Source organism: Stegostoma tigrinum, chromosome 7 (assembly GCF_030684315.1).
Source record: "Stegostoma tigrinum isolate sSteTig4 chromosome 7, sSteTig4.hap1, whole genome shotgun sequence".
In the NCBI taxonomy this organism is placed as follows: domain Eukaryota; kingdom Metazoa; phylum Chordata; class Chondrichthyes; order Orectolobiformes; family Stegostomatidae; genus Stegostoma; species Stegostoma tigrinum.
Window position 1 is genome coordinate 49162711 of NC_081360.1, and position 23196 is coordinate 49185906.

At 41.7% G+C, this 23196-nt stretch overlaps 1 protein-coding gene across 8 annotated transcripts in view; it reads left to right on the top strand.

The window, feature by feature from the left end:
* ppp1r9ala (protein phosphatase 1 regulatory subunit 9A-like A) overlaps window positions 1–23196 on the top strand; it is a 133946-nt gene that overhangs the window by 99546 nt on the left and 11204 nt on the right. For 7 of the 8 annotated variants that reach the window (XM_059647225.1, XM_059647226.1, XM_059647227.1 and 4 more), the window contains 2 exons: window positions 2398–2533; window positions 13811–13924. In XM_059647225.1, the coding sequence (XP_059503208.1) occupies window positions 2398–2533; window positions 13811–13924 (250 nt within the window). Of the gene's footprint in view, window positions 1–2397; window positions 2534–13810; window positions 13925–20877; window positions 21001–23196 lie in introns of those variants that run through there. The other variant, XM_048533975.2, reaches the window with a different exon arrangement.

Sequence of the window (23196 nt, forward strand, 5' to 3'; positions counted from 1 at the left end):
GAAAAAGACTACCAGCCTACATCATTCTGTTTGACAGGTTAGGTTGTATGTAGATGAAAGTAAAATACTGCAGACGCTGGAAATCTGAAACAAGCACACAATGCTGGAGAACCTTTGCAGGTCTGGTAGCGTTTGTGGTGAGAGAAGCAGAGTATGGTATGATTCAACTTACCAGTCTCAACATTATCAGAGATAATGGGAACTGCAGATGCTGGAGAATCCAAGATAATAAAGTGTGAAGCTGGATGAACACAGCAGGCCAAGCAGCATCTCAGGAGCACAAAAGCTGACGTTTCGGGCCTAGACCCTTCTTCAGAGAGGGGGACGGGGAGAGGGTTCTGAAATAAATAGGGAGAGAGGGGGAGGCGGACCGAAGATGGAGAGGAAAGAAGATAGGTGGAGAGGAGAGTATAGGTGGGGAGGTAGGGAGGAGGGGATAGGTCAGCCCAGGGAAGACGGACAGGTCAAGGAGGCGGGATGAGGTTTGTAGGTAGGAGATGGAGGTGCAGCTTGAGGTGGGAGGAAGGGATGGGTGAGAGGAAGAACAGGTTAGGGAGGCAGAGACAGGCTGGGCTGGTTTTGGGATGCAGTGGGGGGAAGGGGATGAGCTGGGCTGGTTGTGTAATGCAGTGGGGGAGGGGTAAGTCATCTTGGGGCCTGGGATGGGGGTGAGGGAGGAGGTGTGGGCAAGTGTAGCACTTCCTGTGGTTGTAGGGGAAGGTGCCGGGTGTGGTGGGGTTGGAGGGGAGTGTGGAGAAAACAAGGGAGTCACGGAGAGAGTGGTCTCTCCGGAAGGCAGACAAGGGTGGGGATGGAAAAATGTCTTGGGTGGTGGGGCCGGATTGTAGATGGCGGAAGTGTCGGAGAATGATGCGTTGTATCTGGAGGTTGGTGGGGTGGTATGTGAGAACGAGGGAGATCCTCTTGGGGCGGTTGTGGCGGGGGCAGGGTGTGAGGGATGTGTTGTGGGAAACGAGGGAGACGCGGTCAAGGGCGTTCTCGACCACTGCGGGGGGGAAAGTTGCGGCCCTTGAAGAATGCGGACATCTGGGATGTGCGGGAGTGGAATGCCTCATCCTGGGAGCAGACGTGGCAGAGGCGGAGGAATTGGTAATAGGGGATAGAATTTTTGCAGGAGGGTGGGTGGGAGGAGGTGTATTCTAGTTAGCTGTGGGAGTTGGTGGGCTGGAAATGGACATCAGTTTCTAGCTGGTTACCCGAGATGGAGACAGAGGTCCAGGAAGGTGAGGGATGTGTTGGAGATGGCCCAGGTGAACTTGAGGTTGGGGTGGAAGGTGTTGGTGAAGTGGATGAACTGTTCGAGCTCCTCTGGGGAGCAAGAGGCGGGTGCCGATATAGTCATCAATGTAACGGAGGAAGAGGTGGGGTTTGGGGCCTGTGTAGATGCGGAAGAGGGACTGTTCCACGTAACCTACAAAGAGGCAGGCATAGCTTGGGCCCGTGCGGGTACCCATGGCCACCCCCTTTATCTGTAGGAAGTGGGAGGAATTGAAAGAGAAGTTGTTGAGGGTGAGGACGAGTTCGGCTAGGCGGATGAGGGTGTCAGTGGAGGGGGGCTGGTCGGGCCTGTGGGACAGGAAGAAGCGGAGGGCCTCCCCCCACTGCATCACACAACCTGCCCAGCTCATCCCCTCCCCCCACTGCATCCCAAAACCAGCCCAGCCGGTCTCTGCCTCCCTAACCTGTTCTTCCTCTCACCCATCCCTTCCTCCCACCTCAAGCCGCACCTCCATTTCCTACCTACTAACGTCATCCCACCTCCTTGACCTGTCCATCTTCCCTGGACTGACCTATCCCCTCCCTACCTACCTCCTCACCTATACTCTCCTCTCCACCTATCTTCTCTCCATCTTCGGTCCGCCTCCCCCTCTCTCCCTATTTATTCCAGAACCCTCTCCCCATCCCCCTGTCTGAAGAAGGGTCTAGGCCCGAAACGTCAGCTTTTGTGCTCCTGAGATGCTGCTTGGCCTGCTGTGTTCATCCAGCTTCACACTTTATTATCTCAGTCTCAACATTATATCTGTTTCTCTGTCCCAAGGTTAAATGTAAACTGCCATGTTTAATGATGACTTGTAGGTTACTTCAGATTGCTGCTTCAGTAGGACCAGTTTTAAACTATCCTGTGGATATGGTTTTATAGTAGCCCTTTCCTTTTGATGGCAGCAATTGATACACACGTGAAAGATTTTGCAAGTTTTGCAGAACTACAGGCTTTCTATGTATGAACAACCTACTTTCCTTTCTTGCATCATCAACCTTGTCAACATAAAAGTAGACTGTTCAGTTTGTAAAGACTGCAATATAATGCAGATTTTGAATGTATTAAACTTCAATTGTTTACAAAATTACAATTTTATTATACTTTGATTTTTCTAGACTTTAGGTGTTGCCAGTCAAAATGATCGTGCCACCATAAAGAAAAAACTTAAAGAAATGAAGAAAGCACAAGAAAAGGTGGAAAAACAAAGAGAGAAGGTTCAAAAGAAGGAAAAGGATCAGCAGAGGAAAGCTGGTAAACAAGCCACCTCTGTAGAAACAATCTGTTAAACATGACTAAAATTGTGATGGAAATCGCTTTAGACTGTTGTGCTGTCAGTGTTATTGTGTATTATATACTTCACAAACTACATCATTCAGATATAAGAAAAGACAAATTTACATTAGTTTGACATTTCTATTAGCTAAATTTAAGGTACATTTTTGTGTGTTTGGACTAGGTTAATTTCTGTATATATTGTTAATACATTTTTGTAGGTTTATAATTCTATACAGTTTTAACTAGCTTTGACCTTAATGGTAATAAATGAAATTAATATTTTAATAAAACCTAGAGCACCATTAAAAGTTGGTATAATACCTTAACAATAGGGTTATGAGAAGTATCTTGAATTTCTAAATGTGATACAGGCTTACACTACAAGAAAAAAGTCATTTAAATACAATTTTTTTAGAAAATAAAATGCAACAGTGAAACACTTCAGATTATACGAAAGGGCTAGATTGCTCCAGGGTTTAGGATGCAGTTCACAAAAGGTGATAGATTTTATACTTACAATGCAAACTGTACAATTTGACATTTTTATAATTCCATTGTACATAAGGGCCAGCACTGTTTTGTATCTTTTCTCTAATCCTCTCCACTGAGTTAATATGGGTTTTTTTTAATCCAAAGAATATTGGGTAACTGGGGAGTGATTATAAGAAAATACATTGAACATTCTAATGTTGTAGACCACACAGGCCATGTTTTGTGAGGGCTTTTATCCTGTGTGTCCAGGAGGAGATTGTTTTAATAACCATCTCTCCCACTGACAGATGTTGCTGATGTATAAAGTTGTATTACTTGGATGGTTCTTTACTATCACTTTCTACACTTGTCTGATCTTTTTCACCCAAATGCCAGCTTTTGCTATTACTTCAAATCTTAAGTTTTTTGGATGTGGTATTAGATATTTTTTGTATATCTTGTGTTGCTGCACATCAAGATATCATTTATTACAATCTAAAGTACTTTTATTCATTTCTTCTCCAATACATTATCAAAAGCTAATTTATAGCGAATGATTACTTGCTTACATCTCTCCATTCCGTTTGGACAGCTTCCTCTTTATTTTCCTCTGGAATTTCTGTTTTTTCCCATGTTGTCTCATTGTTTCCCTTATCTCTGTATCTCAATTGCATTCTCCTCTATTCTTTATCTAACTTGGATATAGCACTAGCTTGATCATGTTCAAACTTGGTGCCCCAAAGCTGCCCGTATTCCCTTGTCGGACATTTTTTTTGAAATAATACAACAAACTATGTAAAATTGTTTAACATAATTTTCATTTTATTTAATGTTTCAATGAGATTTGGCAAATAATATTTAAACAACTAGCAGAAGGTTATGCAAGAAAAGGAATTATTTTTGCCAAGTTTTGGCAGTTTTGAATTTTCACCTGAAAAAATCATTCATTTTTTAATGGCATTTGCCTGAATAGAAATTTCTGAAGTAAAAACTAAGCAGAGAGCCATTGTGTACTGTCATTGAAATATTAGGTTGAATATGCTGTGGGAAAGTACTTTTTGACTGTGTGTCTTAATACCAATGACTGGATCCAGGATACTGCGATCAGTAGTTTGAGGTAATTACTGCAACAAGTATTATGAAAGTGTATTGTGGAACTGATCTTTGTATTCTTCTGGAAAGTTAGGTTTTCTCCTTTTGTTGCTAAACAAAACCTGTGACAAAAAAAAGGAACGAAAAATAGTTCATTCCTTGTTGTTTATCCACTGAATAAAAATGAATATAAATAAGGGTTTGTGGATGCTGTTCCTTCAGGACTGTTAGCTTTAACAGTCATGTACTCACTGTCTTTTTATCCCCCTTCCAAGTTACTCCATACAAGACTTTGCACCTTAGTTTGTCAAAGCTTTTTGTCTTCATCAGAGCATTTTGCAAGAACACAAATTCAAATGGGAAAAACAAAACATTTATACTGCAAGAGAGGAGAGTTCTGATTGGTTAGCAAATAGACAGTGATTGGTACAAGCTTTGACATGGAGGCTGCATCCATTAATGCTGTTTGCCAGTTAACACCAGGCTTCCTCGAAATTTAGACCAGACAGGTTGAATGACTCCCCTGTTTTGTTGTGTTGACACAGGAGCAGTGCATGTATATATTCTATCTGCCGAGAAAAAACAGAACCTTGTGTATTTAGGTATGTAGCGTCTTTAAATTGATTCATGGGATGTGGATGTCACTGGTTAGGACAGTATTTATTGCCCATCCCTAATTGCTCAGAGGCAGTTAAGAGTCAACCATGTTGCTGTGGGTCTGGAATCACACGTAGACCAGGTAAGGATGGCAGTTTCCTTCCCTCAGCACATTAGTGAACCAGGTGGGTTTTTCCAACAATCAACAATGGATTCATGGTCGTTGTTAGACGCTTAATTCCAGATTTTTTTCTTATTGAATGTAAATGCCGCCATCTGCCATGGTCGGGTTTGATTCCAGGTCCCCAGAACATCACTTGGGTCTTAGGATTAACAGTTCAGTGATAATATCACCAGGCCGCCACTTCCCAGCTTCCGGAGTTTGGAATTGCCCCATACTGCAGACCTGACTGGCAATCCTAAATTGATTGTCAGTATAATTCTTTGCACATTGAGGATTATCCAACAACTGTTTGACTGCAGAAACACATCTAATGTTGGGCAGTTTTTGAAAAATTCATTTGTGGAATGTGTTGATGCTGGCTGCATTTCTTGCCCATCCCTAGTTGCCATTGAGAAGGTGTGGTGAGCTGCCTCCTTGAACTGCTGCAGCCCTCCTGCTGTGGGTTGACCCACAATGCCATTAGCGAGAGAATTCCAGCATTTTGACTCAGCGACAGTGAAGGAACGGTGATGTATATCCAAGTCAGGACAGTGAGTAACTTGGATGGGAGCTTGAAGGTGGTGTTGTTCACATATATCTACTGCTCGTGTCCTTCTGGATGGAAGTGGTTGTGGGTTTGAAAGGTGCAGTCCGAGGACCCTTGATGAATTTCTGCAGTGCATCTTGCAAATAGTACACACGGCTGCTACTGAGCGTCGGTGATGGAGGGTGTGGATGCTTGTAGATGTAGGGCCAGTCAAGCGGGCTGCTTTGTCCTGGATGGTGTCAAGCTGCTTGAGTGTTGTTGGGGCTGCACTAAACGAGGCAAGTGGGGAATATTCCATCACACTCCTGACTTGGGCCTCGTAGATGGTGGACAGGCTCTGAGGAGTCAGGAGGTGAGTTACTTGCCGCAATATTCCCAGCTTCTGGCCTGCTCTTGTAGCCACTGTGTTTATTTGGTGAGTCCAGCTGACTTCTGGTCAATGGTGACACCCAGAATGTTTATAGTGGGGGATTCAGTGAAGGGACAGTGGTTAGATTGTCTCTTATTGGTGATGGTCATAGTCTGGCATTTCTATGGCACGAATGTCACTTGTCAGCCCAAGCGCCTCTTATTGTCAAGATCTTGTTGCATGTGACCATGTGTTGCTTCAGTATCTGAGGAGTCACAAATGGTGCTGAAGATTGTGCAATCATTGTCGAACATCCCCACTTCTGACCTTATGATGGAGGGAAGGTCATTGATAAAGCAGCTGAGGATGGTTGGGCCTAGGACACTACCCTGAGGAACTCCTGTAGACTTGTCCTGGAGCTGAGATAATTGACCTCCTACAACCACAACCATCTTCCTGTGTGTCAGGTATGACTTCAACCACCAGAGTGTTTGCCCCCGATACCCATTGATTCCAGTTTTGCAAGGGCTCCTTGATGTCACACTCTGTTGAATGCAGCCTTGATGTCAAGAGCTGTCACTCTCACTTCACCTCTAGAATTCAGCTCTTTTGTCCATGTTTGAACCAAGGCTGTAATGTAATCAGGAGCTGAGTGGCCCTGGCGGAGCCCAAACTGGGCATCACTGAGCGAGTTATTTCTGAGCAGGTGCTGCTTGATAGCACTGTTGATGACATCTTCCATCATTTTACTGATCAAGAGGAGACTGATAGGGCGGTAATTAGTCAGGTTGGATTTGTCCTGCTTTTTGTTCCTGCAGGACATACTTGGGCAATTTTCCCCATTGTCAGGTAGATTCCAGTGTTGTAACTGTGCTGGAACAGCTTGGCTAGGGGAGCAGCAAGTTCTGGAGCACAAGTCATTGGTACTATTGCCGGAATGCTGTCAGGGCTTGTATTCTTCACAGTATCCAGTGTCACTAACCGTTTCTTGATATCATGTGGAGTGAATCGAATTGGCTGAAGATTGGTATCTGTAATGCTGGGGACCACTGGAGGAGGCCGAAATGGATCATCCACTTGGCACTTCTGGCTGAAGATTGCTGCGAATGCTTCAGCATTATCTTTTACACTGATGTGCTGGGTAACCCGTCATATAGAATGGGGATATTTGTGGAGCCACCTCCACCAGTGAGTTGTTTAATTGTCCACCACCATTCACAACTGGATGTGGTAGGATTGCAGAGCTTAGATCTGATCCGTTGGTTGTGGGATCGCTTAGCTCTGCCTATCACTTGCTGCTTTCGCTGTCTGGCTTGTAAGTAGTACTGTATGGTGGCTACACCAGGTCGACACCTCATGTTTAGGTATGCCTGGTGATGATCATAGGGAATATGCCAGCCCATGAGGTTATAGATTGTACTAGAGTACTGTTCTGCTGCTATTGATGGCCCCCAGCGCCACATGGATGCCTAGCCTTGAGTTGCTAGATGTGTGTGAAGTTTGTTCCATTTAGCATTTACTGAATTATCCTGAATGTGCTAAGAATTATGCTGACAAACAATTGCACCACAACTGTTTAAACTTTAAAAAAAGGTGATAGTTATTTGTTCAGAGATAATGGGAGACAACAAAGTGTGGAGCTGGATGAACACAGCAGGCCAAGCAGCATCTTATGAGCACAAAAGCTGATGTTTAGGGCCTAGACCCTTCATCAGAAAAGGGTTTTTAGTTATTTGCTGTTTCATTAGTCAGGGCATTGCCCTGAGAAATCAACATCAATATATCTCCTTTAGATATTTTCTAATCAACCTGTCCAGAGATGTTACAAAACTTTAGAGAAGATGGAGCTTCAACTCTGGCTTCTTGGTCCAGAGGTAAGGATGCTACCATAGCACTACAAAGACACTAAATATGTCTGGTTTAAAATTCAACAAAGAATGCTAACTGTCAGTCAGCATTAATGGTATTCATCACGGCAGTGCCGTTTCTAATCAGATTCCACTTGTCAACCAATTCGCCCTCTCCTCTTAGAATTTGTTTCCTTGTGAATTGTACAGAAAAAAAGGCTTTGGCAAAATGTCTTTTTGCAGCAATACTCAAGCCCTGTACTATCAAACAACTACTTTTTGAATTAAGTTTTTAAGTTTTCTTTGTGAATGTGTTCTGTTTCACTCATCTGTATGGAAGTGTAACAGTTCAATTGTATTTGATTGAAATCTGGTTTTCCTTTTCTAATGCGAGCAACATGTTTAAGTTATAAAAGGATAACATTTGTCTCACGTTGACTACCTTTTTATTTAAAGCGTCACATAAATAAGGACTTTTAGGACATGTCCCTTTGCAAGATATTTCTCCCTTCCTTTGCTGAAGTGAGCTGGTTGTATATTGTGCTCAGCTCTTTATAAAGTCTTCAAACAAATAATGGAGGATGGTGCTAGAATTCAGCATCACATCCCTGCCTTTGAATGACTAATAAAAACTTTCAGTCCAGTTTGTGTCGATGTTATAACTAATTTTGCTGTGTGGAATTTTGCCTCAATTTCGTCTTTGTTTTTAAAAAAAAAGTCAGTTTTGGTTTTATAAATTTGGTGACAAATCTTTGAGCGATTTATTGAAGAGATTTATTAAAGCCATCTGGATGAGCACACGAATAGGAAGGGTTAAGAAGGACATGGGCCAAATGCTGGCAAATAGGACTAGATTAATTTAGGATATCTGGTTGGCATGAATGAGTTTGATTGAAGGGTCTGTTTCCATGCTCTACAGCTCTACAATATAGGGGTGAAGGTGCCTAGTTCCTTGAAAGTGGAGTTGTAGTGAAGATAGGGTGGTGAATGCATTTGGCACACTTTCCTTCATTGCCCAGATTATTGATATAGGTGTTAGGATGTCATGTTGTGGTTGTACAGGACATTAGTGAGGCCGCTTTTGTGTACAATTCTGGTTGCCCTGCTGCAGGAAATTGTTATTAAACTTGAAAGAGTTCAGAAAAGAATTACAAGCATGTTGCAGGGTTTGGAGTGTTTAAGCTATAGGGAAAGACTGAATAGGTTTGGGCTTTATTCCCTGGAGCATCAGAGGCTGAGGGGTGACCTTCTAGAAGTTTATAAAATCATGAGGGGCATGGATAAGGTGAATAACCAAAGTCGTCCTTCCCAAGGAATGGGAGTCCAAAACTAAAGGGCATAGGTACAAGGTGAAAGGGGAAAAGTTGAAAAGGATCCCGCAGGGCACTTTTTCATGGTGCGCATATGGAACAAGCTGGTGGAGGGGCTACAATTACAATATTTAAAAGGCATCTGGATGAATACATGAATAGTAAGGGTTTAGAGAGATAATAGCCAAATGCTGGCAAATGAGATTAGATCAGTTTCGGATATTTGGTCGGCGCAAACAAGTTGGACCAGAAGGTCTCTTTCCATGCTGTCTGACTCTTGACTGTTCACTGCCTAGCACTGGGTTTGTGAATGGGCAGTGGAATATGTTCTTTCATGTTGCATTTCAAGTTCTGAAGATTCTTAGGCAAGAAGAAGGCTTGCTCTGCTTAGCATGTGACTTTAAAATGTTGCAAACTGGTTCACATGATAAAGCACACATATTTGCGAACTTTACCCTTTCAAGCATTCAGTAAAAGAGAGCAATTTTAAATTTCTGTACTTCTGACAAACTGCCTACATTTTGGTATGATTATCCTCATTTCCAGGGTGTAGTTCATCCAATATAAAGGTCCCTTTTTTACCTCCCTGATTTGTAACTTTTTTACATCTACATCAGAATCCAGGTGAGAATTCAGATAGCTTTTGTAGATTTTTTAAAAAAAATTGTGTGACCAGAACACCTTCAAACATTCTCCCCTTCTCAAAGAATGAGAGCCCTGCTTGAAGATTAATTATCTCTGCACTAGATTGCTACTGGTACATGACAGTACCATTATTTTAATTCACACCTTCAGGATGTAGGTGTTAGACTGTGTCTGCAGCAGATGGTGAGGGAACCAACAAGTGTGGAAAATCTACCCAGCCCCCTCCTCACCAGTCTAACTATTGTAGATGCATCTGGCAATGATAGTATCTGCAGCAGTGGGCACTTGTGTAAACCAAGTCCGGTGTTTGCATTGAGGATACCTTCCATCTTTTTGTATAGCATTACACTGTACTAAGTGGAACATATTTAAAGCAGATCTAGCAATTCAAGGGGCATCCATGAGGCAAATGTGCGTGGTCATCAGAATTGCATTCACCCACAATCTACAGCCTCATGGCCTGGAATATCCTTGACCAGCTGTGAAAAACTTTTATTAAGAGGATAGATTGGAGAAGTTGGACTGTTTTGCTCAGAAAGAAGACAACTAAAAGGGGATTTCACAGTTTTTGAAATCATAATAGACCCAGACAGTGTAGAAACTACTACTGCTTGTAAGAGGATAGAGAACTAGAGACACAGGTTCTGTGTTTTACAACAGAAGCAAATGGGAGGGGAATATTTTGGGTCTGGAATGTGCTCAAACTGTGGTACAGGCAGGTTCAATTGCAACATTTAACAGGGCATTAGATTATTATTTAAATAGAAACTGTGCAAGGGTCTGGGAAAAAGGCAGGAGATTAAATAAATCAAAATGTTCACAGAATCAGTGAAGACTTGACAGGCCAAACAGCTTCATTCTGCACCGTGAGAGTTCTGAGATTATCAAGCTACAAGATCAATACTGGTTCAACGAACAATGCAGAAAGGCATCCTAGGAGCTGCGCCAATCATTCTAAAATATTAAATGTCAAATTGTTGAAGCTACAACATAGGACAACTTGCAGGCCAAATTGCACAGGCAGCGTGCAATAGCCAGACTAAGTAACCCCTGAACCAGTGGTTGTGCAACTATGCTATTCAATTCTGACACATCCAAATGTAAATAGTGGTAGACAAGTTAACAAGAGGAGGTTGTGGACCACAACTACCTCTATCTAAATGATGGGAAGCCCTGCACATCACTGCGAAAGATTAAGCTGATGTGTTTACATCTGTCTTCAGCCACATGCCAAATGGATAGTAGATTGTGGCTTCCTCCTTTAGTCTCAGCGTCACAGTGTTGAAATGATCTGCTCCATATGATATCTCGAAACAGCTGACGACATGGATGCTACAAAAGGTATGGGCCATAACAGCAGTTCACCAATAGTACTGAAAATTTGTGTGCCAGAACTAGCTGCATACCTAGTCACTGGCATCTATCCAACAATGTGGAAAACTGCCCAAAAAAAATTTCAACCACTCTATCAATTTGCTCTTGATTGTCGGCCAAGTAACAGAAGTGGGTGTACGACCAACTAACACTTGCAAAGGAATAACCTACTTGCTTGGTGCTCAGTATGGATTCTGCTGGGGCCACCCAGCTCCAGTCTTTAGCCATGGTCCAAATATTGCGGCTAACGAGTTGAACTCCAGGCCTAGTGACTGCCCTTGACGTAAAGGCAGCAAGGAGCCCCCACAGAATGACAATCAATAGGAATTGAGGGGGAAGGAAATTCTCTGGTTGAAGTAACACCTAGCACAAAGGAAATGGTTCTGGTTGTTGGAGGTCAGTTGTTTGAGCACCAAGACGTCAGTGCAAGAGTTTCTCAGAGTAGTGAGACCTAACCATATCTGGTAACTTCATTGTTGACCTTTCCTCCATCGTAAGGTGAATTTTTGCTGCTGATTGCACAATGAATAGAACAATTCATGCCTCCTCAGATACAGAAACAATCCTTGTCCTGGGCAACATCCAGGCTTGGGCTGATAAGTAGAAAATAACATTCACACCTCACACATGAAACAATGATCATTTCCCACAAGAGAGGATCTGAGCATTGCCCCTTGATATTCAATGGCGTCACCATTACTGAATCCCCCATGTACAAATTTCTCAGGCTTGTATTTAATGTGAAACTGAACTGGACCATCCATATAAATTCTGTGGCTACAGAGCAAGCCAGAAGCTGAGTATGCTGTGATAACTCACCTCCTGCATCCCAAAACCCTAACCACCATCAAAAAATTAGAAATGTGATGAAATTCTCTCACTGGCTTGGATGAGTGCAAATCCAACAACTTTTGAGAAGTTTATAGCCATTTAGCATAAAGCAGTCTGCGTGATTGGCACCACATCCACCACCTTCCGCATTCAACTTGCACTATTGATGTACAGTGGCAGCATTGTGTATCAGCTACAAGCTGTACTGCAGAAATTCAACAAGCGTCCTCCAACAGTACCTTCCAAACCTGTGACGCCTACCTCCTAGAAGGACAAGGACAGTACATGTATAGGAACAACGACTTGCCATTTTTTTCTCCACATCACACACCATCTTGACAGGAACATATACTACTACTCCTTCGCAATCGCTGGATCAAATCCTGGAATTTACTTCCTACAACGAAGGACTGCAGCAGATTGCCCCTATCTTCTCCACGGGAATTAGGTAAGGGCAATAAATATTGGCACCCACATCCCATGAACTAACAAAAAGAAATTAGTACTGCTCTTATTTTGAGGAGCACAATTGTTTCTCATAACTAGAGACCTTCATACTTGACAAAAGCTATTTCCTTTGTCATGTTGATATGCAGCTGGCTAATGTCCAAACAGCTTCGACTTTTTAGAATTAAAATATGAAGAATTATACATATTAATTTATATTTCAATAGTTTCTTTTTAGAAACTCGTGACAGTATGATTATCATTATATTTTGTGATTATACTAACATAAGATAAAGATGGAAAAATGCATTGGTGATAATTTCTGTGTATATTAGAATTAATAGTTAAATGTTTTGTCAAAAACGATGAGCTGCGTGGGACACTAGCCAGGAAGCCTGGAAAGCAAATCCCTGTCGTGGTTACTTAGTGGCTCCCCGGGGCCCTTGTTCAAAGGCAGACAGTTCCTGTTAGTGGGACCCAGTGTTGGCAAGGGGAAACCCCCTGCGAGCCAAACCTTTGGCCTTCCTGCAAAGGATAGGAAAGGATTTTCACTACGTCTAGCAATTAAAGGTGTATTTATCTATGATGGGGTAATAAAAATTGTAGCTGTGCAAGAGACTAACATTGAAGGAGTGCAGTTGGGAATGTTGTCCAGGTGGAGGAGGTTACAGACTTAGATGAGGGGATAAGTCACAAAGAAATTTGAAAATGATAATTTTAAAATGGATGTAAGACTGGACTAGTGATGTCATTTGCAGTTATGTGAGCACAGGTAATCGGTCAATGCAGAATTTCACAGTTACAAACATCCTTTTTTAAAGATCCCGTTATTCTAGAGAAATATGTTTCTATATTCCAGTTAAATATGGAATCTATTTGGTAAATGCACCATTGGAATTTAGAGTAGTGACAAGTTTTGTCATTTACTTTGAAACACATCGTTACCATAAAACCAAAAGAAATAGGAACCAATTGCCTACTGATAGAATCTATCTATCTTAGCCGTAAATGTACACAAAGGGTTCTGCCCCTACAGTTTTCTGTGGCAGAGTTCCAAAGAGAAGGAATTCTTCCTCATCTCAGTCTTAAAGTAGTGTCCCTTTATTCTGAGACTATACCCTTTGGTCCTAGACTGTCTCAGGGGGGAATATCTTTCAAGATTTGCCCTATCAAGCCACTTAAGAATCTGCTATATTTCAATGAGATCATCTCTCATCCTTCTAAACTGCAGAGAGTAAAGATTCAACTTTTGCTCATAGGACAATCTTTGCATACCTGGGAATCGTCCCAGTGAATGTTGTCTGAACTGCCAGCAATGAAATAATATCTCCCTTTAAATGGGGGAATCTAAAACTTCCTTAAATATTCCAGGTATGGAACTCTCCAACACCTTTAAATAGTTTCAGACACTATACAATTTTGCAAGGATAAACCACAATTACATGATTGAGCTTGAAAACTAATTACACATATATAGATTCAAGGCAGTCATTTTATTTAATTGATTATTGTCTAAGCTACTGTCTTTTTATTGTTTGAATTTTATCTTTTGTCTTGTCTTGTTTCCTTTTCATTCAAAGAAATCCGGTTTGACATGCGAGATCCTGAGTGCTATTTTTGGTTGTTACCTGATTCCACGTATGGATATGCAAAAACCAGAGGACTGTGTTGCTGCATGCTGCCATCCAGTGACTGTGAGTGGTGTACTTACTTTGTGACTGAGGCGTTACAATGCTACCCAGTGGTGTATTACTTATCACTTGGGGAATCTGCATTTTTAGTCATCTGGGGCTGTGGGTCATGATAATGTGGGATTGGTTTGCGAAGCAGTGTAATGTTGACAGTGTGGGTTCAATCACCACACCAGCTGAGGTTACCATGAAAGACTCTCCTTCTCAACCTCTTGAGTTCTGAAGAAGGGGCACTGGACCCGAAATATTAGCTGTGATTTCTCTCCACAGGTGCTGCGCGGACCTGTTCAGATTTTTCAGCAATTACTGTTTTTGCTTCAGAACCTTTTCCTAAGTATTGGACAAGGTACTAAATATTGTAACCTATGCAAATATGGATACTTTTCTCTCCGGTATCCTGTTAATTGAGAAATGAACAGTTTAGTAAAATAAGGATATTAGGCCTCAAATTAACTTTTTTTTAATTGGCTTTATGGCAACATTAGATTTTTAAAATTAATTTATTATGGTGTTGATTTCTATAATTCTGACACAATATATTGCAAGAAAACCAGAGAAACAATGCAACTAATTATAATTGTTAGATTTTAGTAAAATTGACTTGTACTTAGTGTTGAGGGTTGGTATCAAGCAGTTAAATTCATTTCACCAAGGAGAAAGGTATGGATGGTGTTAAGTTTAGAGGAGTTTTTTTGATACTCCAAGGCATGTCAATGTTAAGAATGAGATGGTATTGGGTGTGTTGAAAAATATTAGGGTAGATAAGTCTGAAGGGCTTGATGGGATCTATCCCAGGATACTGAAGGATGCAAGGGAGGAGATTGCTGCAGCCTTGACAGAGATCTTTATATCTCCTTCAGGCACAGACAAGGCCCCAGAATACCGGAGAATAACTAATGACTGGAAGCAGAGCCTAGCGGGAAGACAGTAGACCAACAATGGCAGGAGTTTCTGGGTGTAATTGAGGACACAGTACAGAGGTTCATCCCAAAGAAAAGAAAGATTATCTGGGGTGGGATCAGACAGCCAAGGCTGACAAAGGAAGTCAGGAAATATATAAAAGAAAAAGAGACAGCCTATAAAGTGGCCAAGAGCACTAGGAAATCAGAAAATTGGGAAGGCTACAAAAACAGACAGAGGATAACAAAGAGACCAATAAGGAAGGAGAGGATCAAATATGAAGGCAGGCTAGCTAGTAATATTAGAAATGATAGTAAAAGCTTCTTTCAATTCATAAGAAACAAACAAGAGGCAAAAGTAGTTATTGGGCCACTCCAAATTGATGCTGGAAGGCTTGTGATGGGAGATAAGGAAATAGCTGAAGTACTTTGCATCAGTCTTCACAGTGGAAGACATGAGTAGTATGCCAACAATTAGGGAGAGCCAGGGGGCAGAGTTGAGTATGGTAGGCATTTCAAAAGAGAAAGTGCTAGAAAAGCTAAAGGGTCTAAAAATTGATAAATCTCCTGGCCCTGATGGGCTACATCCTAGAGTTCTGAAGGATGTGGCTGAGGAAATAGTGGAAGCTTTGGTCATGATCTTTCAAAAGTCACTGGAGTCAGGGAAAATCCCAGATGATTGGAAAATTGCTGTTGTAACTCCCTTGTTTAAGAAAGGATCAAGGCAAAAGATCAAAATTATAGGCCGATTAGCCTAACCTCGGTATTTGGTAAAATTCTAGAATCCATTGTCGAGGATGAGATTTCTAAATTCCTGGAAGTGCAGGATTAGATTAAAACAAGTCAGCATGATTTTAGTAAGGGGAGGTCGTGCCTGACAAACCTGTTAGAGTTCTTTGAAGAAGAAACAAGTATGTTAGACCAGGGAAACCCAGTAGATGTTATCTATCTAAACTTCCAAAAGGCCTTTGATACAGTGCCTCACGGGGAGGCTGCTGAGCAAGGTGAGGGCCCATGGTGTTCGAGGTGAGCTACTGGCTTGGATTGAGGATTGGCTGTCTGGCAGAAGGCAGAGAGTTGGGATAAAAGGCTCTTTCTTGGAATGGCAACCGATGACGAGTGGTGTCCCGCAGGGTTCAGTGTTGAGGCCACAGCTGTTCACCTTATATATTAATGATCTGGATGAAGGGACTGGGAGCATTCTGGTGAAGTTTGCCGATGATACGAAGATACGTGGACAGACAGGTAGTACTGAGGAGGTGGGGAAGCTGCAGAAAGATTACGACAGTTTAGGAGAGTGGTCCAGGAAATGGCTGATGAAATTCAATGTGAGTAAATGTGAGGTTTTGCACTTTGGAAAAAAGAACACAGGCATGGACTATTTTCTAAACGGTGAGAAAATTTGCAAATTAGAAGTGCAAAGGGATCTGGGAGTGTTGGTCCAGGATTCTCTAAAGGTTAACTTGCAGGTAGAGTCCGTAATTAAGAAAGCGAATATAATATTGTCGTTTATCTCAAGAGGGTTGGAATATAAAAGCAGCGATGTGCTTCTGAGGCTTTATAAAGCTCTAGTTAGGCCCCATTTAGAATACTGTGTCCAATTTTGGGCCCCACACCTCAAGGAGGACATACTAGCCCTGGAGCATGTCCAGCGGAGATTCACATGGATGATCCCTGGAATGGTAGGTTTAGCATATGATGAACGGCTAAGGACCCTGGGATTGTACTCGTTAGAGTTTAGAAGTTTGAGGGGAGATCTAATAGAAACTTACAAGATAATATATGGTTTAGAAGGGGTGGACACTAGGAAGTTGTTTCCGTTAGGTGGGGAGATTAGAACCCATGGGCACAGCCTTAAAATTAGAGGGGGTAAATTTAAAACTGAAATGAGACGACATTTCTTCAGCCACAGAGTGGTGGGCTTGTGGAATTCATTGCCGCAGAGTGCAGTGGAGGCTGGGACATTGGATGCCTTCAAGGCAGAGATCGACAAATTCTTGATCTCAAAGGGAATCAAGGGCTATGGGGAGAGTGCAGGGAAGTGGTGTTGAAATGCCCATCAGCCATGATTTAAATGGCGGAGTGGACTTGATGGGCCAAATGGCCTTACTTCCACTCCTATGTCTTACGGTCTTAATGTTGGTTCTTTGTTTAAGCAGAGCAACAGGAACAATCCAGGAAATTATAGTCTGGTAAATCTTACATATGCGGTAGGGAAATTATTGGAGAAGACTTAGGTGCAGGGTATACTTGCATGTGGAAGAAAATGGACTTATTTAGGATAGTCAGCATGGCTTTATGCAGGGGAGATCTTGTCTCACAAGCTTAGTTGAGTTTTTTGAGGAAATAACTAAGATGATTGATGAGCGCAAGGCAGTGGATGTTATCTACATGGATTTTACTAAAACATTTGACAATGTCTGTTATGGTAGCATGGTCCAGAAGATCAAATCGGATGAAATCCATGGGGAGTTAGCAAGTCAGATGCAACATTGGCTTGGTTATATAAAAAATGTATAATTGTGAAGGGGTGTTTTTCTTACTGGAGGTGGTGTGATCAGTGATGTTCTACAAAGATCAGTGGCGGGACCCCTGTTGTTTGTAATATATATGTAAATGATTTGGATGAAAATGTCAATGGCCTGGTTTCTAAACTTACTATTGACACAAAAAGTGGTGAAGTTGTTTAAGCAAGGAAGGTTGTCAAAGGATGCAGCAGGACATAGGATCAATTGGAAAGTTTGGCAGAGAAATAGAATATGGTGTTTAATCCAGACGAATGTGAGGTGATGCATTTGGGAGGTCAAATACAAGGGTGAAGTATACAGTAAATGGTAAGACCCTAAGAAGCATTGATATACAAACGGATCTGGAGTGCAAGTCCATGTCTATCTAAAAGTGGCAATACACATGGAGAGGTGTTAAAAGCAGCAGGCGACATGCTTGCCTTTGTTGGTTGGTGCATTCAGTATAAAAGTTGGCAGACATACAGACATAAGACTTTAGTCAAGCCACATTTGGAGTACTGTTTGTAGTTCTGGAAGGACTATGGAAAGGATATGGAGGCTTTGGAAAGAGTGCAGAAGAGGTTTACTAGGATGTTGCCTGGAAGGATGTTACCTAGAATAGCATCAATAGCATCACCATGGCACAGACATGGTGGACTAAAGGGCCCATTCCAGTGCTGTTTGTTAAATACAGACAATATAAAACAGCTAACTTGATTGGCATCACATCTATGAGCTTCCACCCTCTGCACCACTGATGCTCAGTAGCAGCAGTGTGTACTGTCAAAAAGATGCACAGCAGAAATTCACCAAAGATCCTTAGACAGCACCTTCCAAACCCAAGACCACTTCCATCTAGAAGGACAAGAGCAGCAGATAGATGTGAACACCACAACCATCAGGTTCTCCTCCAAGCCACCCAATGTCTTGTGTTTACTGTTTCTTCATTGTCGCCGGGTCAGAATCCTGCAATTCCCTCCTTCAGGGTACTGTGGGTTAACCTATAGCATGTGGACTGCAGCCATTCAAGAAGGCATCTCACCACCACTTCCCGAAGTGCAACTAGGGATGGGCAATAAGTGCTGACCAGACAACACTATCCACATCCCACGAGTGAATAAAAAAAAGTATTTGACTGGAAGATTTCATTTTTTTGTTCAAACATTCAAATCTGCATAAACAAACAATTTTTAAGAAGCATGAACCCAATTTATTCAAATTAATGAGTCATTCTTTAACCTCCAAAAGGAAAGTAGTCAAGACTGATAACTTCCATAGATGGGGACAAGGGAAGTAACTTCTTAGAATAATACTTGGGCCCGTAATTAATCTGCCATGGCCTTGCACTCAGGGTTAGAAAACAGACTGTATTGACTCAATTGGTTTTTGTAAAATGGGAGCAGTGTATGCTAATTTTGGGGATCAGTTATTCCATGGTCACTGGATACTGCAAAGGCTACGGCCTCTGACAACATTCCAGCAATAGTACTGAAGACTTGTGCTCCAGAACTTGCTGCTCCCCTAGCCAAGCTATTCCAGTACAGTGACAACATTGGTATCTGCCCGACAATGTGGAAATTTGCCCAAGTAGGTCCTGTACACAAAAAGCAGGTCAAATCCAACCCACCCATTACCACCCATCACTCACTCTCGATCATCAGTAAAGTGATGGACGGTGTCATCGACAGTGTTATCAGGCAGCACCTGCCCAGCAATAACCTGCTCAGTGACACCCAGTTGGGTTCCATCAGGGCCACTCAGCTCCTGATCTCATTACAGCCTTGGTTCAAACATAGACAAAAGAGCTGAAACCCAAAGGATGAGGTGAGAGTGACAGCCCTTCATATCAAGGCTGCATTCTACCAAGTCTGGCATTACGGTAAAACTGGAATCAATGGGCATCAGGGGGCAAACTCTCTAGTGGTTGGAGTCATACCCAACACATAGGAAGATGGTCGTGGTTGTTGGAGGTCAGCCATCTCAGCTCCAGGACATCTCTGCAGGAGTTCTTCAGCGTAGTGTCCTAGGTCCAATCATCTTCACCTGCTTCATTAATGACCTTCCCTCCATCGTGAGATCAGAAGTGGGATGTTCACCAATGAGAGCCCAATTTTCAGCACAATTCGCGACAAGCAACAAGATCTGGAGAATATCCAGGTTTGGGCTGACAAGCAGCAAGTGACATTCACACCACATAAATGCCAGGCTATGACCATTTCCAATACGAGACAATTTAACCACTACCCATTAACATTAGTGGTGTTACCATCATGAATCCCCCACTATCAATATCCTGGGGGTTATCATGGACCAGAAATTCAACTGGACTCACCACATAAAAACCGTGGCTACAAGAGCAGGTCAGAAGTTAGGAATACTGTAGCAAGTAACTCAATTCCTAACTCCTCAAAGCCTATTCACCTCAAAGTCTACAAGGTACAAGTCAGGTATGTGATGGAATACTCCCCATTGGCCTGGATGAGTACAGCCCTAACAACACTCGGGAAGCTTGACACCATCCAGGATAAAGCAGCCCACTTGATTGGCACTACGTCCGGAAGCATCCACACCCTTCACCACTGATGTTCAGTAGCAGCAGTCTATACCGTGTACAAGATGCACTGCGGAAATTTACCACAGATCCTCAGACAGTCCCTTTCAAACCCCAAGACCACTTCCATCTAGAAGGACAAGGGCAGCAGTGAAATGGGAACACCCCCACCATCCTGACTTGGAAACATATTGTCGTGAGTTCACTGCTGTTCACTCAAAATGCTGGAATTCCCTTCCTAATGGTATTGTGGGTCAACCAACCCACAGCATATGGACTGCAATAATTCAAGAAGGCAGCTGACCGCCACCTTCTCAAGGGCAACTAGTAATGGACAAGAAATGCTGGCCAGCCAGCACTGCCCACATACCACAAATGAATAAAACAAAGCCAGAGATATGCAACCATGTTGTGTGTATGGAAGCCACTGAATATGTACATTTGGCCCCTAGCAAATGTATCACGGCCTTTCTGAGACCTGATTTCAAGCTGTCTTCTGGTCAACTGCTTAGGGCACATGCTCCGTAAGTAGTCATTTCAGAGCCAATTCCAGATTCAAAATGTATTTCTGCCCCAGATCTGAGGTTTGTCGACTCCTGCTGTGTTCCTTTACGGAGTATGAGATAATTGGACAGGTGGATGCAGTTGTAATTTAGGTTTGGTTTTAAGATCTTTGGTTCTAACATTAAAGAAACATTATTATGTAAAATTAAAGACAAATTCTGCAGAATTTGCACGGCCGAGACAGTGGCTAAGAAAATAATTGTAATTCTACTGCATCAGGGATTAAAAACTGGGATGTTGCAGCATCAAGCTGAGCTGGAGGGAATCATTTCCATTATAAATGTAAACATGAATGTTTATAATGGAGGAAGTTTTTTGTGTAAAATGTGACAAGTGCATACACCAGCGATTATTAATCAAGATTGTGGTAATTCTGAACTAGCTATTTTCTCTATGGGAACTTCATTAAATTGACTTTTTGTTATCTTTTCATAGGATATAAATATGCTGACTAGGTACGCATTTGCCACCTACCCCAAATTTCACTTGAGAAGGTGCCACTTTGAACCACTATAATCCATGAAGTATCAGCACACCACATGGGAGCACAGCAAAATCAGGCATGATCTTATTCAACAGTGGAGCAGACTTGTACGATTGAATTGCCTACTCTTGCTCCTACGTTCTATGGTAGTGTTAAGTTTGAGGTTTACCTCATGATAGAGAAGCAGCAACAATATAGTTGCAAGAGAGAACAGTGTGAATTGGAAGGAAACCTGCAGGTGGTCAAAATCGTGCATTTAGAAGTTATAGTTGAAAGAAGTTTAGTGAGCTGCTGTGATATATCTTGTGGATGTTGATGGGGATACCATCAAGGGGATATTAAATATCACAGGGAAGATTGTCTCTTGTTTGGCATATTATTCTGCTCTGTTTGTTGGATATGATGGGTTGCCATGTGGCAAGTATCAAAGCTGAATGCTGTCCAGGTTTTGTTTACAAGAATTGTGTAAAGAATCAAACAACACAAAGTTGTAGCTAAGAAAATAGAGTTAAGAGATCGGGGCATAGGACTGAGAAATGCAGTTATGGTTATTCAAGATCTTATCAAAATGCAAAGTAACCTTTCAGGGCTGCATGGGGAACTGTTGCATCTAATTCATTTTTCAAAATTCTGAATGCTGTATGTGACAGCATTGTGGCTGTACCTACATCACAAGAACTGCAGTGTTTTACAAAAAAAGGGCAATTAGAGATGGGCAACAAATGCTGGCTTTCTGATGACACTGACATCCTATCAATAAAGCATAGTGGTATCAGATAGCCAAGGAGGAGGGAAGTTAAACCTGAGTCGTACCACCAGGTCAATGGGACAAAAGGACATGAGCCATAATTGATGAACATTAAATTTGGGAGCTGTTGGAGAAGCATTTCTTTGATACCTAGACGATATTACTGGAAGGGATATAGGCTTGAAGATGAAAAGATGGAATGTCTAGAAAATAGCTTCAATATGAACATATCATAAGACTGAGATATTTTTCAATAATTGATCATTTTCACTTGATTAAGCAAGTGAGAAACTGTATCTGTTTTGAATATGGTTAGTTTAAACAGTTTCTATAAGGGAACAAAGCCATATCACTCGGGTCAAAAATAAGGTCATGGCTTTACAAGTTTATGATTGTTTTTATGGCTCAAGCTAATGTAGTGAAAATGCTTCAAGACAAAATAGCTTTTCTTAGGCCAGAACAACATTTTAAATTGATGTGGTTTGTAACTTAAAGTAAGTAACAAGATTATGTTTATTAGTTTTGAATGGTTATTTTCAGCTTTAATGTGTTATAGTAATCAATGTTATTGTGGAGTCACATATGGTTCTTATAGCTAAAGGACATTAGATTTTTACATGTTTCAATGCAGCAGTTGGGACATTTGTGACAATAGTTAATCACTAGGAGGTGACACTGTATATTCTGACTTGTCATATCATTTTATGTTGGAAAAATCAATGGAGTTGCAAAGCTAAGGGAGATGTGCCGTTACAGACAACCTTACAAAGTAAAAGACTTGTCAAAAAATTACTCAAAACAAAGTAGGAAAATGACCATTTTCTTTAAAAGAAACCAATCAGGAACCGAACAGACACTAGTCAATCCAAGATTGCCTTGCCAATGTATGAACATTTTTGGCCAATTAGAATTCAGCATGTCTCTTCCCTTATGCAGAGGGAAATGGCTAGCATTCTTAGGGTTCATGCACAAGAAGGAAGACTGGAAATGGAAAAACTTCAGTCAACAGAATAGGAGATCTGTGCCCAGTGAGTGTCTGAAGTTGTTATACCAAAGTGAATTGGCTGAAATCTGCTGCTGTTATTAAATATTATTTCTTCTGACTTATGATAAATTCTGTAAAACTTGTGAGAACATATCTGTACCTGGAAAGGGTCTTCTAACTAATAAGGACCACCTTTCACACTCAGTCTGTAATTGAAATTGACTTAGATCTAGAATTAAAATAACATCCTCCCCAAATCTTACAAATTCTTGTGACATGTACTGCTTTTAGAAAAATAGGAATGAAGAAAAACAGGGAAGAATTAGTATTTCTGCAATATGATAATTGCTATTAGACAGGTCACTCCCTGATCATTTGAAAAACAGACCCAGGCCAACTGGGATAGTGAGGGTTGAATCTGAGGTAGGCATTTTCGCCACAGAACAGTACTTTATTTTTTACAATGAAGCTATTCATTTAGCAACACACCATAGTAGTAATAAAGGAAACATGGCAGCCAATTGTGCACTCTTAAAA